We start from the raw sequence: 21,910 nt of genomic DNA, 5'->3' as shown, positions 1-21,910 counted from the left end.
ACCTCCAAGCAGTCTTCACAGCGCTTTCACATGCCATCAGAAAGAACAAAGAAACTGAATTCCTGGGAATAAAAACTATTGTCGATGCAGATCCAAAACAAGAACTCCGGCGTACTTGGCAGGAACTTGTTTCCCTCTGGCAAATCTATTGGGATGATTCCACCAAAGGTAGTACTACCAAGCTATTTCTACCTAGTGTCTCCTACCTCAACAAACAAAGACTTGGCTGGTTCTTCTGACAGGAGATGGGTCATTTAAAAAGCAACTTCAGGACTTTGGGCTTATAAACAATGCCTATTGTGTTTGTGGAGAACTGGAGGACTGGCACCACGTAATGCACTCGTGTACCATCTACCTGGACCTACATAATCAACTGTTATTCGATATAAATTTAACCGCACTCAGTCTGGAAAGCAACCTGTTAAAATCAAAAGAAGCGTTTTTAGCTTTTAGCAGTCTTCAAAAGGCATTGGTATCATCTCTCCATGTCTGATTCCACAACATAGACATCCACACCAGACGTTCCTGAAACTGCTATGATCTCTCTTCGTATATGCTCTTTTCTCATCACCGGCCACTTTCAGAACTGAATGAACACCTAACTGGACATCTTCCACGTTGGAATGATGGCACTGAACTGATATATATCAAACTCAGACATTTCCCGTTGCACCTACCCAACTTTGCAGAACACCCTTGTTCTGCAAGCTGTCTTCCTTTCCCTGGCCTTTGGTGGGCTCCCAGACCAGGGGTGATTCCTTCTTCTCCACTGGAAAGAAGAGGTGGGAAGGGAGAAGTAGGAATCCTCATCCTCCTCCTTTTGCCTACTTTGACTCCACCACTTCTACTGTTTTCTCCACTCTCTTCCCTTTTTTTTTTTTTTTTTTTTTGTCTCCATCCAGAAAGCTCAGGCGACCCTGGCAGAGATCAGTCAGAGTATCAAGGCAGTGCCTGGCTCACCCACCTCCCAGTGGTGGTGGCGGGCAACATAGGGTTCCACTTGGGGCCCTGCAGCCAAGTAGCCAGAGACACAACAACAGAACACAGCACAATACTGCATAAACCAGACACTACACTTTTTTCTGGCTTATGCAGTAGTTCTGCATTCCATCGCAGAGTACATACGGCGCAGATGTGGGAAACCACAGGTGGCGCCTAACCCTAAATAGTATGCCACTATGCCACTTATCTGGGACAAGTCCCAGAAATAAAATAATGAACCAATGTATGCTCTCCACCATCACTTATGGAAGTGAAACTTGGGCACTCACCAAAAGAATGGAAGAGAAGCTGAGAACTACACAGCGAAGAATGGAATGAATTATATTAAGAAACAGACTATTAGATAACAAGAGAAACACATGGATTAGGCAGAAAACTCAAGTAAAGGACATTCTTATCAAAACTAAAGAACTAAAATGGTCTTGGGCAGGACACATAGTTCGAAGACATGATGACAGATGGACTAAGAAAATAACAGAATGGTACCCAAGAGGAGCTAGAAGAAAACCTGGAAGACAATGGCAGAGATGGACAGATGGAATTCACGTGTTTGTGGGTAGTAAATGGATGGCCATTGCAAAAAAACAGAAGGAACTGGAAAGTTGCTGGAGAGGCCGTCATCCTGCAGTGGACTGAAAATGGCTGATGACGATGATGAAAATGGCTGATGATGCTACAAACATGAAGGTATATGCCTGGTGAGAAAAAATTTCCACATAACCTATGACATCCAAATGTTCCACTGGTATAAAGGGCCCAACAGGCAAAATGAAAAAAAAAAACCCAATACACCCTCCTGCCAGTTTTCACCAGCCTGCACTGCTGAAAACTGGCAGGAAGAGTGAAAGAGTAGAAGCCAGGATATGGAACCTGCCATAATCATATCTTCTTGTTTTTTGTTGGCAGGAATGGAATCCAATTCTATTATCAGCTGACCCCATCCATGACAAAGTAAGATGAGCACACAGCTCATCTTACTTTGTCATGAATGGGGTATTGCAGCTGAAAAGCTCTGAAATGCCTCTTTGGTTACCACCATTGTACTGGGTTGTTATATGATATGAATTTGTGCATTTCTGTTATCGTGCACAAATCTTGTAAACAGCCATTGGCTGGATATTATTTGGTTAATGGATCAATCTCAATAACCAAATAACATCCAGTGCTGCACGTGAAAATCACAGCAGGGTTGCAGTTTCCAAGATTGTATTTCAGATATGAATTTCCCAAAAATTAGTCCACAGAAATTCAAGGGATCTTTATCAACAAGTTTTTTTCTCTTGTCTCAGCACCCTAAACTCATTCCCAGTGCTAAGTACTGTAGGTTCTCATACCTTTAGCATTTGGGAATTTCATTAAAATAAAAAAAAAGTCAATAAGACAAAGCCAGGAGACTGTTTCAAATATTTCAGAAACAAATTTAAATTATTACAAGACTGTTGAAGGCTTTTAAAATTAAAAACTTTTTCTTTTTGCTTTTTTTTTTTTTGTTACAAATTCATACATGAGTAATTCCAATTTTCTATAAAAAATGGGAATTTATGGGTAACATTATTTTTATTTTATTTTATTTTTTTAAATGAAACAGAGCATTGTAGGTTTAAAATATTCAGAAATACTGTAGTCAGAAGTAATGCTGTCTTAAAATAATCTTCACAGGAAACAAAAATATAAGATGGGAAGAATAGAGAGGGAAATAGTCAATGCCTTCCAAAACATAAATAAATAAGAACATAAATAACTAACAGTATATATTTATAATGTAAATATAAACAACACTATGTAATAAAGATTATTTATTTATTTTAAATTAAATACAAAGTGGCTTACCCATATCCATGCTGTTACAATGTATCATAGTAATTCTGATTCTCCACTTTCTTATCATGTTGTCACCATTACTGACAACACTAAGGACTACAGGATTCCCAGAGCCACGGCCCATATCAATATAAACTACAAATATACAAAGAAGATATAGAACTGGATTAGTAAATTATTATATAGTACCAACTTTAATAATTATTTTAATCTAAAGAAGAGTAAAAGTACAAAACACACTTTTCTTCTTCCTCATTTATTCCTTAACTTCTGTTTTCTGGAACAACCTCTCTTCACATATATTTCCTGAAAATTACAATCTCAGAAATTCGTGTCTGATGCCAACAAGTATCTTTTATCTTCTCAAACTCCAACTCACACATGGTACTTAGTACTATAGGTTTTAATACCCTTTGTGTTTGGGGGTTTTCATAAAAAAGAATCTCTCATCAATCACCGTTCATCAATTACACATATAATAATTATTTTATTCAAGCTCAAGGTACACATCATTTACAAAAATTTATAATTAATGTGTATCAAATCAATCAAGTTTAGACATTAACTAAATATGTTTTAAATGATGTGATATGAAAGAAATTATTTTTCCCAGTTTAGGGACATTAAAAGTAAAGCGCAACACAGTATCAATCAATGAAAATATACATATAAATCTGCTAAAAGTTAAAATAAACATTAAATAAATAAATTCTGAAATGAAAGTACTAATGTACCCTTCTGTGTTTGACCGAACACTGGACATTTACAAGATCAGCATGAGAATCTGTAAAGCAATGTCCTTATAAGATGTGTTGGACATGTGTTGTATCTTATGAGGGGTAGCCCTTAAACGTTAGTTCAACTCTGCCATGGTGCACTGTGATGATACATTATTTTGTAAAAATGGCCATCAATGAGTACAGTGCTATTTGTGTAGTGGCGTATTGCTGTATTGTTTCTGACCAGCTGCGAGCAAGTGGTGATCACCAAGAAAGCCGCTTCCCACTCCCCATCCAAGTCACAAAGAGGTGGACAATAACTATGCATGTACTGACCTACCAATTAGATATGTCCAAAAAAACTTTAGTGTAGGTGTGTATCACTAGCAAATGATACACATCCCTTGTCAGTGGGAGTCCAAATCAGCATTACTACAGCAAATCCTACCTCAAAAGTGGTTAATAAATCCTGCCTGTTAAAGGTGCCAAAAAAAAAAAAAAAAAAAAATCTGATCTCACACTGTCAGAGCCTAGCCTAGCCCAGCAGTACCAGCATAATCCAAAGGGAGCAAGAAAAAAGTTCCAGTAATATTAGAAAAGCTGACAGCACCAGCAAGTTGCTGCCTCATATAAGGTCAGCTAAGAAGGGGGGGATGGGGAAGCAAATAGTTGGAAGTTTAATTCCATTATCAGTGCATTCCACTTTATAAGAGGAATCCAAGAAGTCAGATTATTCAAGAGATTCAGTCCATGAGAAATTCAACAGCAAATAAGTCAAGGGTCCAGTCCAAAACCAACACCAGTATATCATTTCCAGTTCGTGAGAAATTGCAGGTAGTTAACTCAATTTTTGTCTTTTGAAGTCAACATTTTTTTTATTTGTCTTTTAATATGTTCGCTGCCACTTATATTCATGAGGGTTCTTTCTATGTGCCTTGGGATGCTTTTGTGGGGTTTCTCTGGGGCAATGGACCAAGTAGGATAGGCACTGCTTTTTAGTACATGAAACGATTTTATCTGTAAAGAACCATCCCTCTGAGTAACACCAGCATCTGTTTTCTGTAGGGAGATTCAGAATCCATCATTGAGATTCAGAATCCACATCACTTCAACAGAATTCTATTTCAGTATCAGATGACATGTTATAAAGAGATGATTCACTATTATCAGCTTCAACATGCTGTCCATCCCTGTTTCTTTTTAGTAATGACATCAAAGACAGTGGATCCATTGTAACAACTCGTAAGGGTAAAACTTTATAGGAAACTCGTTTTACGCAAATTTTTATCAGTAGACACACAGTAGATTGAGGATAATGTTTTTTTTTTTTTTTTTTTTCACAAACTAAAGAATTAAAATTCAGCAAACATAATCTTCAAAAATTTTGCCTTTTCTTGTGGAAAATACTAAACTAGATAAAATAACTTCAACATAAGCAAAGAACATATAAAGTTGTGAACCAAGTACACAGCTTTTATAGTGCTCTCTAGTCAGCGAGATTGACACTAAGAAAAATTCCAGCCATAATGCAAATAGTCCAACATTCAATCAGTGTGCCACTATCAAACAGTTGTTCATTTTATGTGCCTTTACTTTTACAGCATTCATTTAATAACTGCAATTGAATGGATGCATATATATATTAAGGCACAAAAATTGCAGTTCATTTGATGCAAAGTTGTGGCACTGAATGTGTTAAAGACTTCATTTATATAATTCTGAAAAGCTAGAAAAACTTCCTTGTTTTGGATAAGATGCATTAGCATTAGCAGAGGCATATGATGCAAGAAAGCAAGATTATGCAGCATCAGCCAAAAAAAAAAAAAAAAAACACTTCCACTTCACCCCTCCGTTCATTCAAAATGAACAGCTGAGCCTTAAATTTATTTCGGCTATCAACCTCCACAACAAGGGATGGAAGTTTGTTCCACCAACCAACTACCCGCTGGCTAAAGGCAAATTTCCACACATCTATCCTACATCTGTCTTTCCTCAATTTGAATTTATGCTGTTGTTGTTTATTTGGTTTTTAGGAGCATTAGCAACTAAGGCCATGTTGCTCCGGGATATGCGGTGGTCATACCCTGACCTTACCGCATCCTCCGCCGTATTTGGTGGTGACGGGCTCGAACCCCGGTCTAATCAAGAAGCGTGTGCTACGCACTGCTGCTCCTTCCCACCTGGCTACGGAGGCGCTTGAATTTATGCCCTCTCAGGTGATTATTCTGAGCAAGGGGAAGTATCCCATCAGCACTGAGAATGCTCAAACCATTCATGGCTTTATACACCTCTATCAGATCACCTCGCCGGTGTCTAGTCTCCAGACACTGTAGTTTGCAAAACTTAAGCCTTTCTTCGTAAGAGCAACCCTTTGTTCCATTCACTAATCTTGTTGCCCTTCTCTGTACTCGTTCAAGCAGCTCTACATCCTTCTTGAAATGAGGCCTCCAGACCTCTATACAGTACTCAAGGTGTGGCCTGACCATTGCCTTATACAAGGGAATAATCACCTCCTTATCCCTGCTAGAAATATTCCTGTATATCATTGACAAGACACCGTGAGCTACTCTTGCAGCCCGTCTGCACTGCTCAGAGAACTTCATATCTGCCTGCACAATTACCCCCAGGTCCTTTTCATTCTCTACCACTGTCAGTGTAGTACCACAGAATTGATACGCTGCTCAGGGGTTACTGTTTCCCATATGTAGTACTTTACATTTGTCAATGTTACACTTCATTTACCACCTCTCAGCCCATCTGCTCAACCTTTCCAGATCCTGTTGCAGAAGCATAGTGTCAGGAGTGTCCTTAACAACCCTGCCAACCTTTGTATCGTCTGCAAACTTGGACATTAAGCTTGATATACCATCATCAATATTATTTATAAATACAGAAAACAATAATGAACCCAACACTGAACCCTCAGGGACTCCACTAATAACATTAGTCCATGATGAGCTGTATCCATTGGTTACCACTCTCTGTCTTCCCCCCTCAACCACTCCTTTATCCATAGCAGCAATTTTCCTCCAACATAAAAAACATTCCAATGCCACACTGCTCCAATTTGTGCAGCAGTCTTCCATGTGCAACAGTATCAAAAGCCTTTCTAAGATCCAAGTATATAATATCAAAGTTATTCCCTGTATCCAGTTCTTTCATGACTGCATCATAGTGTCCAATCAAATTGGTCAGGCAAGACTTTCCCTTAACAAAACCATGCTGTGTCGGAGCTATAACTGAAGTCTTGTCTAGATGATCCTGCAGTGTTTCTTTAACCAGTGCCTCCATTAATTTTCCTGGAACAGAAGTTAAACTCACAGGTCTATAATTACTTGTGTCAGCCACTGAACCTCCTTTGTGAATTGGGGACACAATTGCATATATCCAGTCTATGGGTACCTCCATTGAATCCAAGGAAGCTCTCATAATTAGGCTAAGGGTTTGCTTACTTCCTTTGCTGCCTCCTTTAATATAACTGGATAGATCCCATCCACCCCAGGTGCCGTTCTTGTGTTTATCTTCAACAATTTCTCCTCCACTTTACTCTCAGTTATTACAAGATTATCTAGCTTAATGCCAGAGTTGAATACACCTCTGGCATTCCCCTCACTGAATAACTCCTTACGTGTGAATGTCGATGCAAAATATCCATTTAGTTTATTAGCTACCTGAACAGGTTCATCAACAGTAGAACCATCGCTATCAAGTGGACCAATCTGATTCATTAGCATTAGCATTAGTAGAGGCATTTGATGCAAGAAAGCAAGCTTATGCAGCATCAGCCAAAAAAAAAAAAAAAAAAAAAAAACCACTTCCACTTCACCCCTCTGTTCGTTCAAAATACCTCTCCAGCTGAGCCTTAAACTTATCTAGGCTATCAACCTCCACCACAAGGGATGGAAGTCTGTTCCACCAACCAACCACCGGCTGGCTAAAGGCAAATTTCCGCACGTCTATCCTACATCTGTCTTTCCTCAATTTGAATTTATGCCCTCTCTCAGGTGATTTTTCTGAGCTAGAGGAAGAATCCCATCAGCATTGAGCATGCTTAAACCATTCAAGGCTTTATACACCTCTATCAGATCACCTCGCTGGTGCCTAGTCTCCAGACACTGTAATTTGCAAAACTTAAGCCTTTCTTCGTAAGAGCACCCCTTTGTTCCATTCACTAATCTTGTTGCCCTTCTCTGTACTCGTTCCATCAGCTCTACATCCTTCTTGAAATGAGGCCTCCAGACCTGTATACAGTACTCTAGGTGTGGCCTGACCATCGCCTTATACAATGGAATAATCACCTCCTTATCCCTGCTGGAAAAATTCCTGTATATCATTGACAATACTCCATGAGCTACTCTTGCAGCCCGTCTGCACTGCTCAGAGAACTTCATATCTGCCTGCACAACCACCCCCAAGTCCCTTTCATTCTCTACCACTGTCAGTGTTGTACCACAGAGTTGATACGTTGCTCTGGGGTTGCTGTTTCCCATGTGTAGTACTTTACATTTGTCAATGTTAAACTTCATTTGCCACCTCTCAGCCCATCTGCTCAACCTTTCCAGATCCTGTTGCAGCAGCATAGTGTCAGTAGTGTCCTTGACAACCCTGCCAACCTTTGTATTGTCTGCAAACTTGGACATTAAGCCCGATATACCATCATCAATATCATTTATAAATACAGAAAACAATAATGGACCCAACACTGAGCCCTGAGGGACTCCACTAATAACATCAGTCCACGATGAGCAGTGTCCATTGATTACCACTCTCTGTCTTCTCCCCCTCAACCACCCCTTTATCCATAGCAGCAATTTGCCTCCAATGTCACACTGCTCCAATTTGTGTAGCAGTCTTCCATGTGCAACAGTATCAAAAGCCTTTCTAAGATCCAAGTATATAATATCAAAGTTATTCCCTGCATCCAGTTCTTTTGTGACTGCATCATAGTATCCAATCAAGTTGGTCAGGCAAGACTTCCCCTTAACAAAACCATGCTGTGTCTGAGCTATAACTGAAGTCTTGTCTAAATGATCCTGCAGTGCTTCTTTAACCAGTGCCTCCATTAACTTTCCTGGAACAGAAGTTAAGCTCACAGGTCTATAATTACTTGTGTCAGCCTTTGATCCTCCTTTGTGAATTGGGGTCACATTTGCACATTTCCAGTCTATGGGTACCTCACCTGAGTCCAAGGAAGCTCTCATAATTATGGCTAAGGGTTTGCTTACTTCCTTTGCTGCCTCCTTTAATATAACTGGATAGATCCCATCCACCCCGGGTGCCTTTCTTGTGTTTATCTTCAACAGTTTCTCCCCCACTTTACTCCCAGTTATTTCAAGATTCTGTAGCTTACTGCTAGAGTTGAATACACCTCTGGCATTCCCCTCGCTGAATAACTCCTCATGTGTGAATGTCGATGCTAAATATTCATTTAGTTTGTTAGCTACCTGAGCAGGATCGTCAACACTTGACCCATCAATATCAAGTGGACCAATCTGATTCATCCCCTTCCTTCTAGAGTTTACATAAGTAAAGAACTCTTTGCTGTTTTTCTTTGCATCCCTTGCCAAGGATTTCTCGTAATCTGCCTTCGCCTGCCTAACCTCCTTTGTAACTTGGTTGCATATCAACTTGTATCTATCATAGGCTTCTGTGTCATGTGTTAATTTATATGTATCCCATGCATTTTTCTTCTCTGCCATATGCCTCATTAGTTCATCTGACATCCATTTTGGCCTAAACCTTGAACAATATTTCTTAGTTGGTATGTAAAGCCTAGTAGCTTCCAAGATAAGTTCTTTGAATGCTTCCCATTTTGAATTTGCTGTTGGTAACATCATCAGTTGGTCCCACTGTATAGAATTTAAATACTGTCTCAGTCCATCGTAGTCGCCTTTACGGAAGCAATAACCCTTCCCTTTACCCCTAATGGTAGTTACCTCTTTGAGTAAATCCCACTTCAGCACACTGTGATCACTGCCACCTAGTGGTTCATTTATCTGCAGATTCTTAATGCATGAAGAATCACTGCTGATAATCTAATCAAGAGTATTACTCCCTCTAGTTGCCTCCCGAACATGCTGATGTAGAAAACAATCATCCAATAAATCCACAAAAGCCCTGCTAGTGTGTGAGTAACCAGCCCCCAAAATCCAGTCAATATCTGGGAAATTAAAATCTCCCATTATAAGACACTCTGATTTACTGGCCCACTCTATTTCCCCTGTACAGTTCCTTATTATACTCATCAGAGTCATTAGGCCTATAGCACACTCCTACTCTCAATGTTGATCTCCCAATGTTTATGTCACACCAAACTGACTCCACACTGCACTGTCCAGCGATGTCGACTGGCTTCACTTCCTTGGTTTTTATGTGTTTCTTAACTAATAGCATAACACCTCCCCCCTTCCTATCCTGTCTATCCTTTCTGTAGACGTTGTACTCCCCGAATTGCAGTTCCGCATCCCTTATATCTGTGTGACACCACGTCTCTGATATCCCAACAATATCTGCTTTCGATGTTTTGAGCAATACCTCAAATTCATCAAATTTATTTACTAAACTCCTAGCATTGGTGTACACGCAAGTATACCTGCACCTGTTTCTATTCTTAGCTACCCTAACACAACCCATGTGTTTACTTGTACCGCAATGGCTCCCAGCAGTCTCTGAAATACCATGCATCTTGTTTTTCAGGCTTCTGCTCATTCTAATAGAAGCAGTGCAAGAATCTCTTTCACCTCTGCCAGTGGCTACTGTCAATCTATTGGTCTTTGTCTCCCCCCAAGCTAGCAGTTTTCCGACCCACCTAACACTGCCTCGATAGCATCAGCAAATATTCTTGCACCCTTTCTATTTAAGTGTATCCCATCCCTGTAGAAGCAATCTCTCCTGTTAACAAGTACAGTCCAGGCTGAAAAAAATTCTACCCCTTGAGCCTTGCACAATCTTTCCAGGGCCGAATTGATCGACAAGGCTCTCATCATATACTCCCTCTTATCGTGTCTGGGCAGAATTGCAGACACTTTCAAATTCAACCCTAATTCTCGGCTTTTGTTCAACAATTCATCCCCTTCCTTCTAGAGTTTACATAAGTAAAGAACTCTTTGCTGTTTTTCTTTGCATCCCTTGCCAAAGATGTCTCGTAATCTGTGTTCGCCTGCCTAACCTCCTTTGTAACTTGGTTACAGATCAACTTATATCTATTATAGGCTTCTGTGTCATGTGTTAATTTATGTATCCCATGTATTTTTCTTCTCTGCCAAATGTCTCATTAGTTTATCTGACATCCATTTAGGCCTAAACCTTGAACAATATTTCTTAGTTGTTATGTAAAGCCTAGTAGCTTCCAAGATAAGTTCTTTGAATGCTTCCCATTTTGAATTTGCTGTTGGTAACATCATCAGTTGGTCCCACTGTATAGAATTTAAATAGTATCTCAGACCATCATAGTCACCTTTACAAAAGCAATAACTGTTCCCTTTACCCCTGATGGTAGTTACCTCTTTGAGTAAATCCCACTTCAGCACACTGTGATCACTGCCACCTAGTGGTTCCTTTGTCTGCAGATTCTTAATGCATGAAGAATCACTACTGATAATCAAATGAAGAGTATTACTCCCGAACATGCGGATGTAGAAAACAATCATCCAATAAATCCACAAAAGCCTTGCTAGTGTGTGAGTGACCAGCCCCCAAATTCCAGTCAATATCTGGGAAATTAAAATCCCCCATTATAAGACTCTCTGATTTACTGGTACACTCTATTTCCCTGTACAGTTTCTTATTATACTGATCAGAGTCATTAGGCCTATAGCACACTCCTACTCTCAATTTTGATCTCCCAATGCTTATGTCACACCAAACTGACTCGACACTGCACTGTCCAGCGATGTCGACTGGCTTCACTTCCTTGGATTTTATGTGTTTCTTAACTAATAGCTTAACCCCTCCTCCCTTCCTATCCTGTCTATCCTTTCTGTAGATGTTGTACTCCCCAAATTCCAGTTCTGCATTCCTTATATCTGTGTGACACCACGTCTCTGATATCCCAACAATATCTGCCTTTGATGCTTTGAGCAATACCTCAGATTCATCAAATTTATTTACCAAACTCCTAGCATTGATGTACACGCAAGTATACATGCACCTGTTCCTATTCTTAGCTACTCTAACACAACCCATGTGTTTACTTGTACCGCAATGACTCCCAGCATTCTCTGAAATATCCTAATTCGCAGCTTTTTTTCAACAGTGACCTGTACTTGTTAAGTAATTCTGCCGGTCTCCTACTCCTAGTAGAGCAAGAGGAAAAATTCCATCAGCATTGAGCTTGCTCAAACCACTCAAAGCTTTATATACCTCAATTAGATCACCTTGCAGGTGCCTAGTCTCCAGATGCTGCAATTTGCAGAACTAAGGCCTTTATTGGTAAGAGCAACCCTTTGTTCCCCTCACCAATCTCGTTGCTCTTCTCTGTACTCATTCCAGCAGCTCTGCATCCTTCCTAAAATGAGGCCTACAGGCCTGTTTGCTGTACTCAAGGTGTGGCCTGACTTGTCTTATACAAAGGGATAATCACCTCCTTATCCTTGTTAGCAAAATTCCTGTATATCACTGTTGTTGTTGTTATTTGGTTTTCAGGAGCATTAGTAACTAAGGCCATACTGCTTCGAGGTATGCATTGGTCATTTCCTGACCTTTCCGCATCCTCCGTATTTGGTGGTCATGGTGTATATCACTGACAAGACCCCATGGGCTGCTCTGGCTCTGGCAGCCTGTCTGCATTGCTCAGAAAACTTCATATCTGACTACACAATTACCCCCAGGTCTTTTTCATTCTTCTCCACCCTGAGTGTAGAGTGTAGTACCGCACCATTGGTACGTTACTCTGGGGTTACTGCTATCCATATGCAATACTTTGCATTTGTCAATGTTAAATATCAGTTGCTACATCTCAGCTCATCTGCCCAACTTTTAAAAATCCTGTTGCAGTAGCATACTGTCATTACTGTCAGTAAAACCCTGCCAGCCTTTGTATTGTCTGCAAACTTGGACATTAAGCCTGATATACCTTCATCAATATCACTGATAAATACAGAAAACAACAATGGGCCTAACATCAAACCCTGGAGGAGTCCATTAATAACATTAGTCCATGAAGAGAAGTGTCTTGATTACCAATTGCTGTCTTCTCCTGCTGAACCGTCCCTTTATCCCTAGTAGCAACTTGCTCTTAATGCCATACTGCTCCAATTTGTACAGTAGTCTTCCATGTGCAACAGTATCAAAAGCTTTCCTAAAATCCAAGTATATGATATCAAATTTTTTTTTTCCATCTAGTTCCTTTGTGACAACATCATAGTATCTAATCAAACTGGTCAGACAAGACTTCCCCTTAACAAACCCATGCTGTGTCTGAACTATAACTGCAGTCTTGTCTAGATAATCCTGCAATGCTTTTTTAGCAGTGATTGCATTATTTTCCCCAGAACAGAAGTTAAACTAACAGGTCTGTAATTACTTGTCAATAAGCTAATTAATATAAGTATAAGCTAATTAATAAAAAGTGGAATTTTACAAGCTAAGTTCAGTCCAGTTTTTAATGCTTATTAGAATGTTCGCTAATTCCATGAAATTCAGTTTTAATGATTGTAATTCAGTGTTTATTACAGGATTTTGTAGTGTTTTTGATGTTTTGAAATTTAATGATTTGATTTGATGTGGTGTCTGTTTATGTGCATATAAATATCGGGTTTTTATGTTTATATCAAGCCATTATATTCTTGGGACAGTAAAACTATTAAGAATAATGGTCAGTTATGCTGTCTTCTCCAAAGTATTTTGTCATGTCGAAGGTAGTGTATAATGTAAATCAGGCTTATGAAGGTAAGAAAGGCTACCTACACAGTGTTCCCAATACACTCATTAATGCTGCTCTCATAGTTTGAACTGGTAATGTTGACAGCAGTCCAAAAAAACTCTCAAAAAACTGTGATATCAAATAGTGGGGGGGGGGCATGCATCACCCCCTATTGATATCACAGTTGCCCAGTGATATCACTAGTATCACAGTTGCTCAGTGATACCAGACCCTTGCAGCATATGAGATGGCTGAAATAAATACTGCTTTGTAAAACAGGGCTAGGGTACGTCAGTTTAAACCCCAGTCCCTGCAGGTGGCCCTTGCCACCAATGCTGCATAATTTCTTATCTTCTTTTGGATATACTGTAGGTGTGGGAGGAAAGACAGTTTTCAGTCCAGGATTACACCAAGGTGCTTAAGCTGGGTGCAGTGCTTGATGGTTGTGGCACTGATTTTAATCTGCAGTGGTCTGGTTGAGTTAAAGTTCCCTTTCAGAAGGATGTAGGAGGTTTTCTCAGTCGAGATTTCAGGCTGTGCTGGGTAGCCCACTCCTGGAGGAGCTGTAGTGCTCGGTTAGCAGAACTTTCAAGCTGGGCCCTTGAGCTGGCAGGTGCGGAAAGTGTCAAATTGTCTCATAGGCTTGGGCCTTAACATGCCCAAGATCTTGATTTAGGAATTCATCCAGGACCATGTTCAAGAAAGTTGGTCCTAGAACCGAACCCTGTGGATATTTCTGATCACCCTGGAGTAGGGAGTCTCTACACTTACAGACCTGTCACATAGATAGCTTTTAATGAAGGTGTAGAGATTTTGAGGAATCTGTGCTTGCCTCAGCCTGCCAAGGATGCTCTGCCACCAAAGTGAGTCGAATGCCTTGGCGAAGTCGACTGCAATTACAAGGAAGTATTTGGCAAGTGTGGATTGAGCAGATGTTATCAGGTTTTTTAGTGCATCTACTGTCGAGCACCCCAGATAAAATCCATTCTGGTTGTTGGCCGACAGGCCAACAACCAACTATGTTTTATAATACTTGTGAACCCTGAAGAAGAGTCTCTTGAAGAGGTTGCTGAGAACAGTTAGGAGGGCGATTGGTCTGTATGATGTTGGCTGTTGTGGTGGTTTATCAGATTCTTGAGGAGAAGTTGAAGATTGGCTGTCTTCCAATGGTTGAAAAGGTTCAGCAGTAAGCAGAGTTGGAACTCGGGTGGGGAACCAGCTGAAAGGTGTAGCATTTTAAGGGCACATCCGACCAGTTATATATTTTAAAATTGCTTCATTTTTTATTTAATTATAGTCAGACCTGTGTTTAACGAACTTCTTTATAGCGAATTTTTTGAATTCTTTTTAGTAATTACATTTAAAAGTTTCTGTAGAATGAAGAAAATTTCATATAACGAATGGATTATGAGAGACTTAATTTTGTATGCTTTGTTTGCACCTCTGGCCATTAGGCAATTTAAGCAATTAGAAAGCGCAACTTAAGGGTTAAAGGGATTACCATTCCACAATGTAAGTGTAACGCAAGAAGTATGTAGCCACTCTATCCCACATACTGAGAAGTCTTGCTAGTCAACTGCTTTATATAGTCCTCCAGTGCTAACCACTGGAAGACAAACAAATTTTTTCAAATATCTGTTGATATTTCAACATATATTTGAAAAATTTATAAAATCTGTAACCCCTTTACAACTTCTCCAATTCATTCATGAGTATTGTCTAATAGAATCTTATCTAAATATATAAATAGCACTATGAATTTTTTTTTACCCTGCCTGCAACAGTAGCTTCTTGTGAGAGATCTTTCAAACTGAGAAAAATTCAATTAAAATAATACACATTTGTTGCATATTTTTAGTTTATGTTATAATGTTAAAAGTACTATATTTCGCAATATTCTGTTTCTATGATTTTATACTAGATATATAAACATAAACTATCATTTTCTAATTTCTTTGCAGTTATATGTACATTCTTTGTAGTTTATATAGAATTAAATTCTCTGTACAAATGGATATAAATATAAACAAAATATAAACAAATATAAACAAAAGAACATGATATTGCCAAGGGGGATGTCTCTGTGTGTGCACGATGCAAGGAGTGTAACGAAATCAGGCGTTGTTATGGGCCTATATGAGAGCTTGAAGGACAGGGTGGATGCCCTCGAAGGATCTAAATTGAGGGGACCATCAAGCTCTCAGCTGCCTACATCAATGCAGAGCTTGCACTTGGTCATCACGCAACACAGCTGCAACCCCCAAGGCAGAATGCACTGGTCCCACAGGAACTAGTAGTTGTTGGTGACTCTATTGTCAGGGAAACGGGGAACATGATTCGTAAAAAGGATAGGTGGAACAGGACCAAGGTATGTCTGCCGGGGCAAAGGTTGATGACGTTGTAGAGCGGATATCATCTTTTAAGGGCACAAACGGTGATATAGTTGTACACGTTGGCACTAATGATATTAAAAGTAGGAGATCGGCAGAATTACTTAACAAGTACAGGTCACTGTTGAAAAAAGCCGTGAATTAGGGTTGAATTTGAAAGTGTCTGCAATTCTGCCCAGACACAATAGGAGGTAGTATATGATGAGAGCCTTGTGGATCAATTCAGCCCTGGAAATATTGTGCAAGGCTCAAGTGGTAGAATCTTTTTCAGCCTGGTCTGTACTTGTTAACAGGAGAGACTGCTTCTACAGGGATGGGATACACTTAAATAGAAAGGGTGCAAGAATATTTGCTGATGCTATCGAGGCAGTGTTAGGTGGGTCGGAAAACTGCTAGCCTGAGGGGATACAAGGACTAATAGATTAACAGTAGCCACTGGCAGAGGTGAAAGTGATTCTTGCACTGCTTCTATTAGAATGAGCAGACCTTGAAAACAAGATGCAGGATATTTCAGAGACTGCTGGGAGTCATTGCGGTACAAGTAAACACATGGGTTATGTTAGGGTAGCTAAGAATAGGAACAGGTGCATGTATACTTGCATGTACACCAATGCTAGGAGTTTGGTAAATAAATTTGATGAATTTGAGGTATTGTTCAAAGCATCAAAGGCAGATATTATTGGGATATCAGAGACATGGTGTCACAAAGATATAAGGAATGAGGAACTGGAATTTGGGGAGTACAACGTCTACAGAAAGGATAGATAGGATAGGAAGGGAGGAGGGGTTATGCTATTAGTTAAGAAACACACAAAATCCAAGAAAGTGAAGCCAGTCGACATCGCTGGACAGTGCAGTGTTGAGTCAGTTTGGTGTGACATAAGCATTGGGAGATCAAAATTGAGAGTAGGAGTGTGCTATAGGCCTAATGACTCTGATGAGTATAATAAAAAACTGACAGGGAAATAGAGTGGGCCAGTAAATCAGAGAGTCTTATAATAGAAGATTTTAATTTCCCAGATATTGACAGGAATTTGTGGGTTGGTCACTCACACACTAGCAAGGCTTTTGTGGATTTATTGGATGATTGTTTTCTTCATCAGCATGTTCGAGAGACAACTAGAAGGAGTAATACTCGTGATTTGATTATCAGTAGTGATTCTTCATGTATTAAGAACCTGCAGATGAAGAAACCACTAGGTGACAGTGATCACAGTGTGCTGAAGTGGGATTTACTCAAAGAGGTAACTACCATCAGGGGTAAAGGGAAGAGTTATTGCTTTCGTAAAGGCGACTACGATGGTCTGAGACAGTACTTAAATTCTATACAGTGGGACCAACTGATGATGTTACCAACAGAAAATTCAAAATGGAAAGCATTCAAAGAACTTATTTTGGACGCTACTTATTTTGGAGGCTTTACACACCAACTAAGAAATATTGTTCAAGGTTTAGGCCTAAATGGATGTCAGATAAACTAATGAGACATATGGCAGAGAAGAAAAATGCATGGGATACATATAAATTAACACGTGACACAGAAGCCTATGATATAAGCTGGTCTGTAACCAAGTCACAAAGGAGGTTAGGCAGGCGAAGGCAGGTTACGAGATATCTTTGGCAAGGGATGCAAAGAAAAACAGCAAAGAGTTCTTTACTTATGTAAACTCTAGAAGGAAGGGGATGAATCAGATTGGTCCATTTGATATCGATGGTTCAAAAGTTGATGATCCTACTCAGGTAGCTTAACAAACTAAATGAATATTTTACATCAACATTCACACATGAGGAGTTATTCAGTGAGGAGAATGCCAGAGGTGTATTCAACTCTGGCAGTAAGCTACAGATCTTGTAATAACTGAGAGTAAAGTGGAGGAGAAATTGTTGAAGATAAACACAAGAAAGGCACCTGGGGTGGATGGGATCTATCCAGTTATGTTAAAGGAGGCAGCAAAGGAAGTAATCAAACCCTTAGCCATAATTATGAGAGCTTCCTTGGACTCAATCGAGGTACCCATAGACTGGAGATGTGCAAATGTGACCCCAATTCACAAAGGAGGATCAAAGGCTGACACAAGTAATTATAAACCTGTGAGTTTAACTTCTGTTCCAGGAAAATTAATGGAGGCACTGGTTAAGGAAGCACTGCAGGATCATCTAGACAAGACTTCGTTTATAGCTGGGACACAGCATGGTTTTGTTAAGGGGAAGTCTTGCCTGACCAATGTGATTGGATACTATGATGCAGTCACAAAAGAGCTGGATGCAGGGAATAACTCTGATATTATATACTTGGATCTTAGAAAGGCTTTTGATACTGTTGCACATGGAAGAATGCTGCACAAATTGGAGCAATGTGGCAATGGAGGCAAATTGGTGCTATGGATAAAGGGGTGGTTGACGGGGAGAAGACAGAGAGTGGTAATCAATGGATGCTGCTCATCGTGGACTAATGTTATTAGTGGAATCCCTCAGGATTCAGTGTTGGGTCCATTATTGTTTTCTGTATTTATAAATAATATTAATGATGGTATATGAAGCTTAATGTCCAAGTTTTCAGACTATACAAAGGTTGGCAGGGTTGTTAACGACACTACTGATGTTATGCTGCTGCAACAGGATCTGGAAAGGTTGAGCAGATGGGCTGAGAGGTGGCAAATGAAGTTTAACATTGACAAATGTAAAGTACTACATATGGGAAACAGCAATCCCAGAGCAACGTATCAAATCTGTGGTACTACACTGACAGTGGTAGAGAATGAAAAGGACCTGGGGGTAATTGTGCAGACAGATATGAAGTTCTCTGAGCAGTGCAGACGGGCCGCAAGAGTAGCTCATGGTGTCTTGTCAATGATATACAGGAATTTTTCTAGCAGGGATAAGGAGGTAATTACTCCCTTGTATAAGGCAATGGTCAGGCCACACCTAGAGTACTGTATACAGGTCTGGAGGCCTCATTTCAAGAAGGATGTAGAGCTGCTGGAACGAGTACAGAGAAGGGCAACAAGATTAGTGAATGGAACAAAGGGGTGCTCTTACGAAGAAAGGCTTAAGTTTTGCAAATTACAGTGTCTGGAGACTAGGCACCAGCGAGGTGATCTGATAGAGGTGTATAAAGCCTTGAATGGTTTCAGCATGCTCAATGCTGATGGGATTCTTCCTCTTGCTCAGAATAATCACCTGAGAGGGCATAAATTGAAATTGAGGAAAGACAGATGTGCGGAAATTTGCTTTTAGCCAGCGGGTAGTTAGTTGATGGAACAGACTTCCATCACTTGTTGTGGAAGTTGATAGCCTAAATAAATTTAAGGCTCAGCTGGACATGTGTTTTGAACGAACGGAGGGAGGGGTGGAGGGGTGAATTGCTTTTTTTTTTCTTTTTCTTTTTTTTTTTTTGGTAAATATTAATGCTAAATATTTGTAAGTTTCTTTTTCTCTGATATTTTTATTTTGTTATATTCATTGTATTATTTAAATTATTTCATTAATAAATATATGCAAACCGTTGACCACTGGAATGATAATTTTTATAAATTCAGAAAGATTGCAGAGACGTAGCAAGGGGGTGCAGAGGTGGGGGTGATTTCCAATGGGCATTGAGCTTCAGGGGTGCATACTGAAGGAATTATCTATTATAAGCAGGGGTGTCAGGAAGACATGTTGCCCCTGGCATACTTAATGTTGGCCTTCCTATAACACTCTTGCCCCAGGCATAGGATTGCCTAGTTTCAGCTCTGGCACTAGGTATGTATTATAGTCTGCTACTCTTCTGACAATCTTGGGCTCCAGAAGGTCAAGAACTGGGCATATCCTGGCCTTGAGTTTCAATACTGCTTGATGAGTTTCCTAAAGGTAAAGGGCGTTTTGGTTTCCTGTGTGGTGTAGCAATCATTGGAGGCACACAGTTAGGCTTGTATATCCACTACCACCATTGGATTCACCACCAACCCAGCAATCAATCGCAAGATAGAGAAAAGGCGCCTTTTTGCTCACCTGCAGCAGGCCTGGCAGGACAGATGGACGACATCCATTAAGGGAGAAATTACAAAGAAATTTATCCCTGAAGTAATATTTGCGTTCCCAAAAGCCCTAAGCTAGTTTTTTTCCCCTGGCATGTACATAACGTACCTCCTTACAGGCCATGGGTCGATACAAGAAAAATTAACATCTCTTGGCATCACAGATGATCCACGCTGCCACTGTGGCACTGACAAATGTTGGCACTATATAATGTTATGACTGTCCTGACTATGAAGACTTGAGATCTACGTTCATTGATCACAAAGATTACTAATTTGCCAAACGACCAAGAGCATATACTAATTCATACCCATGACAACTATAAATACTTCATCACTTTTGCACAAGATGTCTTCAACAGACGAAGAACATTAAGGGGCCTATTAAACCACTAAGACCAATAACTTGAGACAGATTCTGGGCACCCCTCCCCAGTAGCATCAACCGCCAACCTCATCAAAGCTTAACAGAACTGAGATTCACTTCTTGCATCCAAGTTCCATTGGGCTGATATCTGCAACTAAATCTGCAGGCAAGATCAATCAATTGGGCTGTGATATTACGTGATTTTAACTTTGAAACCACAGGACCTGACTATTTCTTCACAGGAAAGACAACATGGATTGACACACCTTAAACCAGTATCTAGGTTGAGAATCAACAATTTTGTTTGACATCAATCGATTTGTATTTCGGAAACATCAGCACCTGGGCAACTCCCTTCAAGAGAAATCCTGAACTCATCATGACAGATCATTGACTTCTTGGTCTAAACTGAGTTCTCTTGCCCAGTGTACTTTTACCCCTAATCTTGAGACCACACTCACCCGATTGATTCATTTCCATTGTTTTTTTGAGGATGCCTCTATCTACATCCCCAAAACCTGTGTTAGTATAACTAAGCAAAGCATAATGAAAATTCATACTACCAACTGAGATAATAATTGACAACAGTTCTTGCTTGTCACAAGACTTCACAAGTCCCATCCAAGCAAACCCTGGATGGGACTCTGTTCCAAGTATATCAACACATCTGGATCCTGGTAAGAAGGTAAAGGTAAACTGCAGCCATTATCATTCCACTGCAGGATGGAAGCCTCCTCAACAATTCATGTTGAGGGAAATGGACCATAATCTGCCACGCTGGCCCAGTGCGGGTTGGTAGATCAACTGTATTTAGTAGTCAGGGGCTTGAACCCCGGTCTATTCAAGGAGCGTGTGCTACTGCACTCCCGCTCCTGACCACTTGGCTACGGAGGTCTGGATCCTGAATACGCGACAACATAAAGAAGATCAACCATGGACTGGACTGCATCTCATGAAATGCAATCTACCGAACTGTCACCATAATTAGAAGAAACAAGGAAGTGACCACAAATCCCAGACGGGACCTGATCCCATGCAAGACTTCAAACGCAGACATTGGAGACACTAACAGGTTCACTGCCACAAGCCACATTGGCAATCAAACCGAGCATTCTCCTGGTTTTTTTTTACTCTCCTACCCGGCAGGAAGGGGGGAGAGGAGAAGGGTCCTTGTCTCCTCCCTCCGCCTCCCCCTTCTTATGCCTGGTGAGGTATAGGCATAGGCCTGGTGAAGGCAACCCCCATCAGTCTCACTGACTTTCTGGGGGTTGCCTTCTCTATCATCCTCATACCTCTTTCCCCCCCCCCCAGCCTTCAGTCTTCCCTCTACTCTGTCTAACTCGCCAGTGTACACCCCCACACAATTTATCAATTAATAACATCCAAATTTAAACCGCACTTACATAAACCTCTCTCGGCCTTTTATATTCTAGTGTTAATCCTCTCTTTTTTTTTTTCACATAGGCTTGAAATTGCCTTGTCGCTGAAATCTTCCGAAACTAGGTGGCAGGCCTGCCAGAGTACAAAATATAATCTATTAGGTAAATGTTCCCAATATAATGTAATAACTGTAATGGTAAATATAACCAACGGTTAAATGTTCAGAAGAACAATGGTACACAACACTATACATCCTTCCACTCCCCACACACTTTTTAAATCTCTGGCCTACACAAACAGAATACAGTAATACCCGAAGTTACGTGATAGGTGGGTCCGATGAAAACTGC

General features: G+C 40.3%; 1 protein-coding gene across 1 annotated transcript in view; it reads right to left on the bottom strand.

Annotated features, from left to right (window-relative positions):
- LOC150074971 (uncharacterized) overlaps positions 1-21,910 on the bottom strand; it is a 286,394-nt gene that overhangs the window by 113,668 nt on the left and 150,816 nt on the right. The window contains exon 5 of the mRNA XM_090388694.1: positions 2,833-2,958. Within this exon, the coding sequence (XP_090244820.1) occupies positions 2,833-2,958 (126 nt within the window). The remainder of the gene's footprint in view (positions 1-2,832; positions 2,959-21,910) is intronic.

This window comes from Mastigoproctus giganteus, chromosome 14 (genome assembly GCF_048544385.1).
Source record: "Mastigoproctus giganteus isolate SK-2022 chromosome 14, ASM4854438v1, whole genome shotgun sequence".
NCBI classification, from domain to species: domain Eukaryota; kingdom Metazoa; phylum Arthropoda; class Arachnida; order Uropygi; family Thelyphonidae; genus Mastigoproctus; species Mastigoproctus giganteus.
Note: the sequence above shows the minus strand (reverse complement) of the source record. Positions and strands in the feature narration are given on the sequence as shown.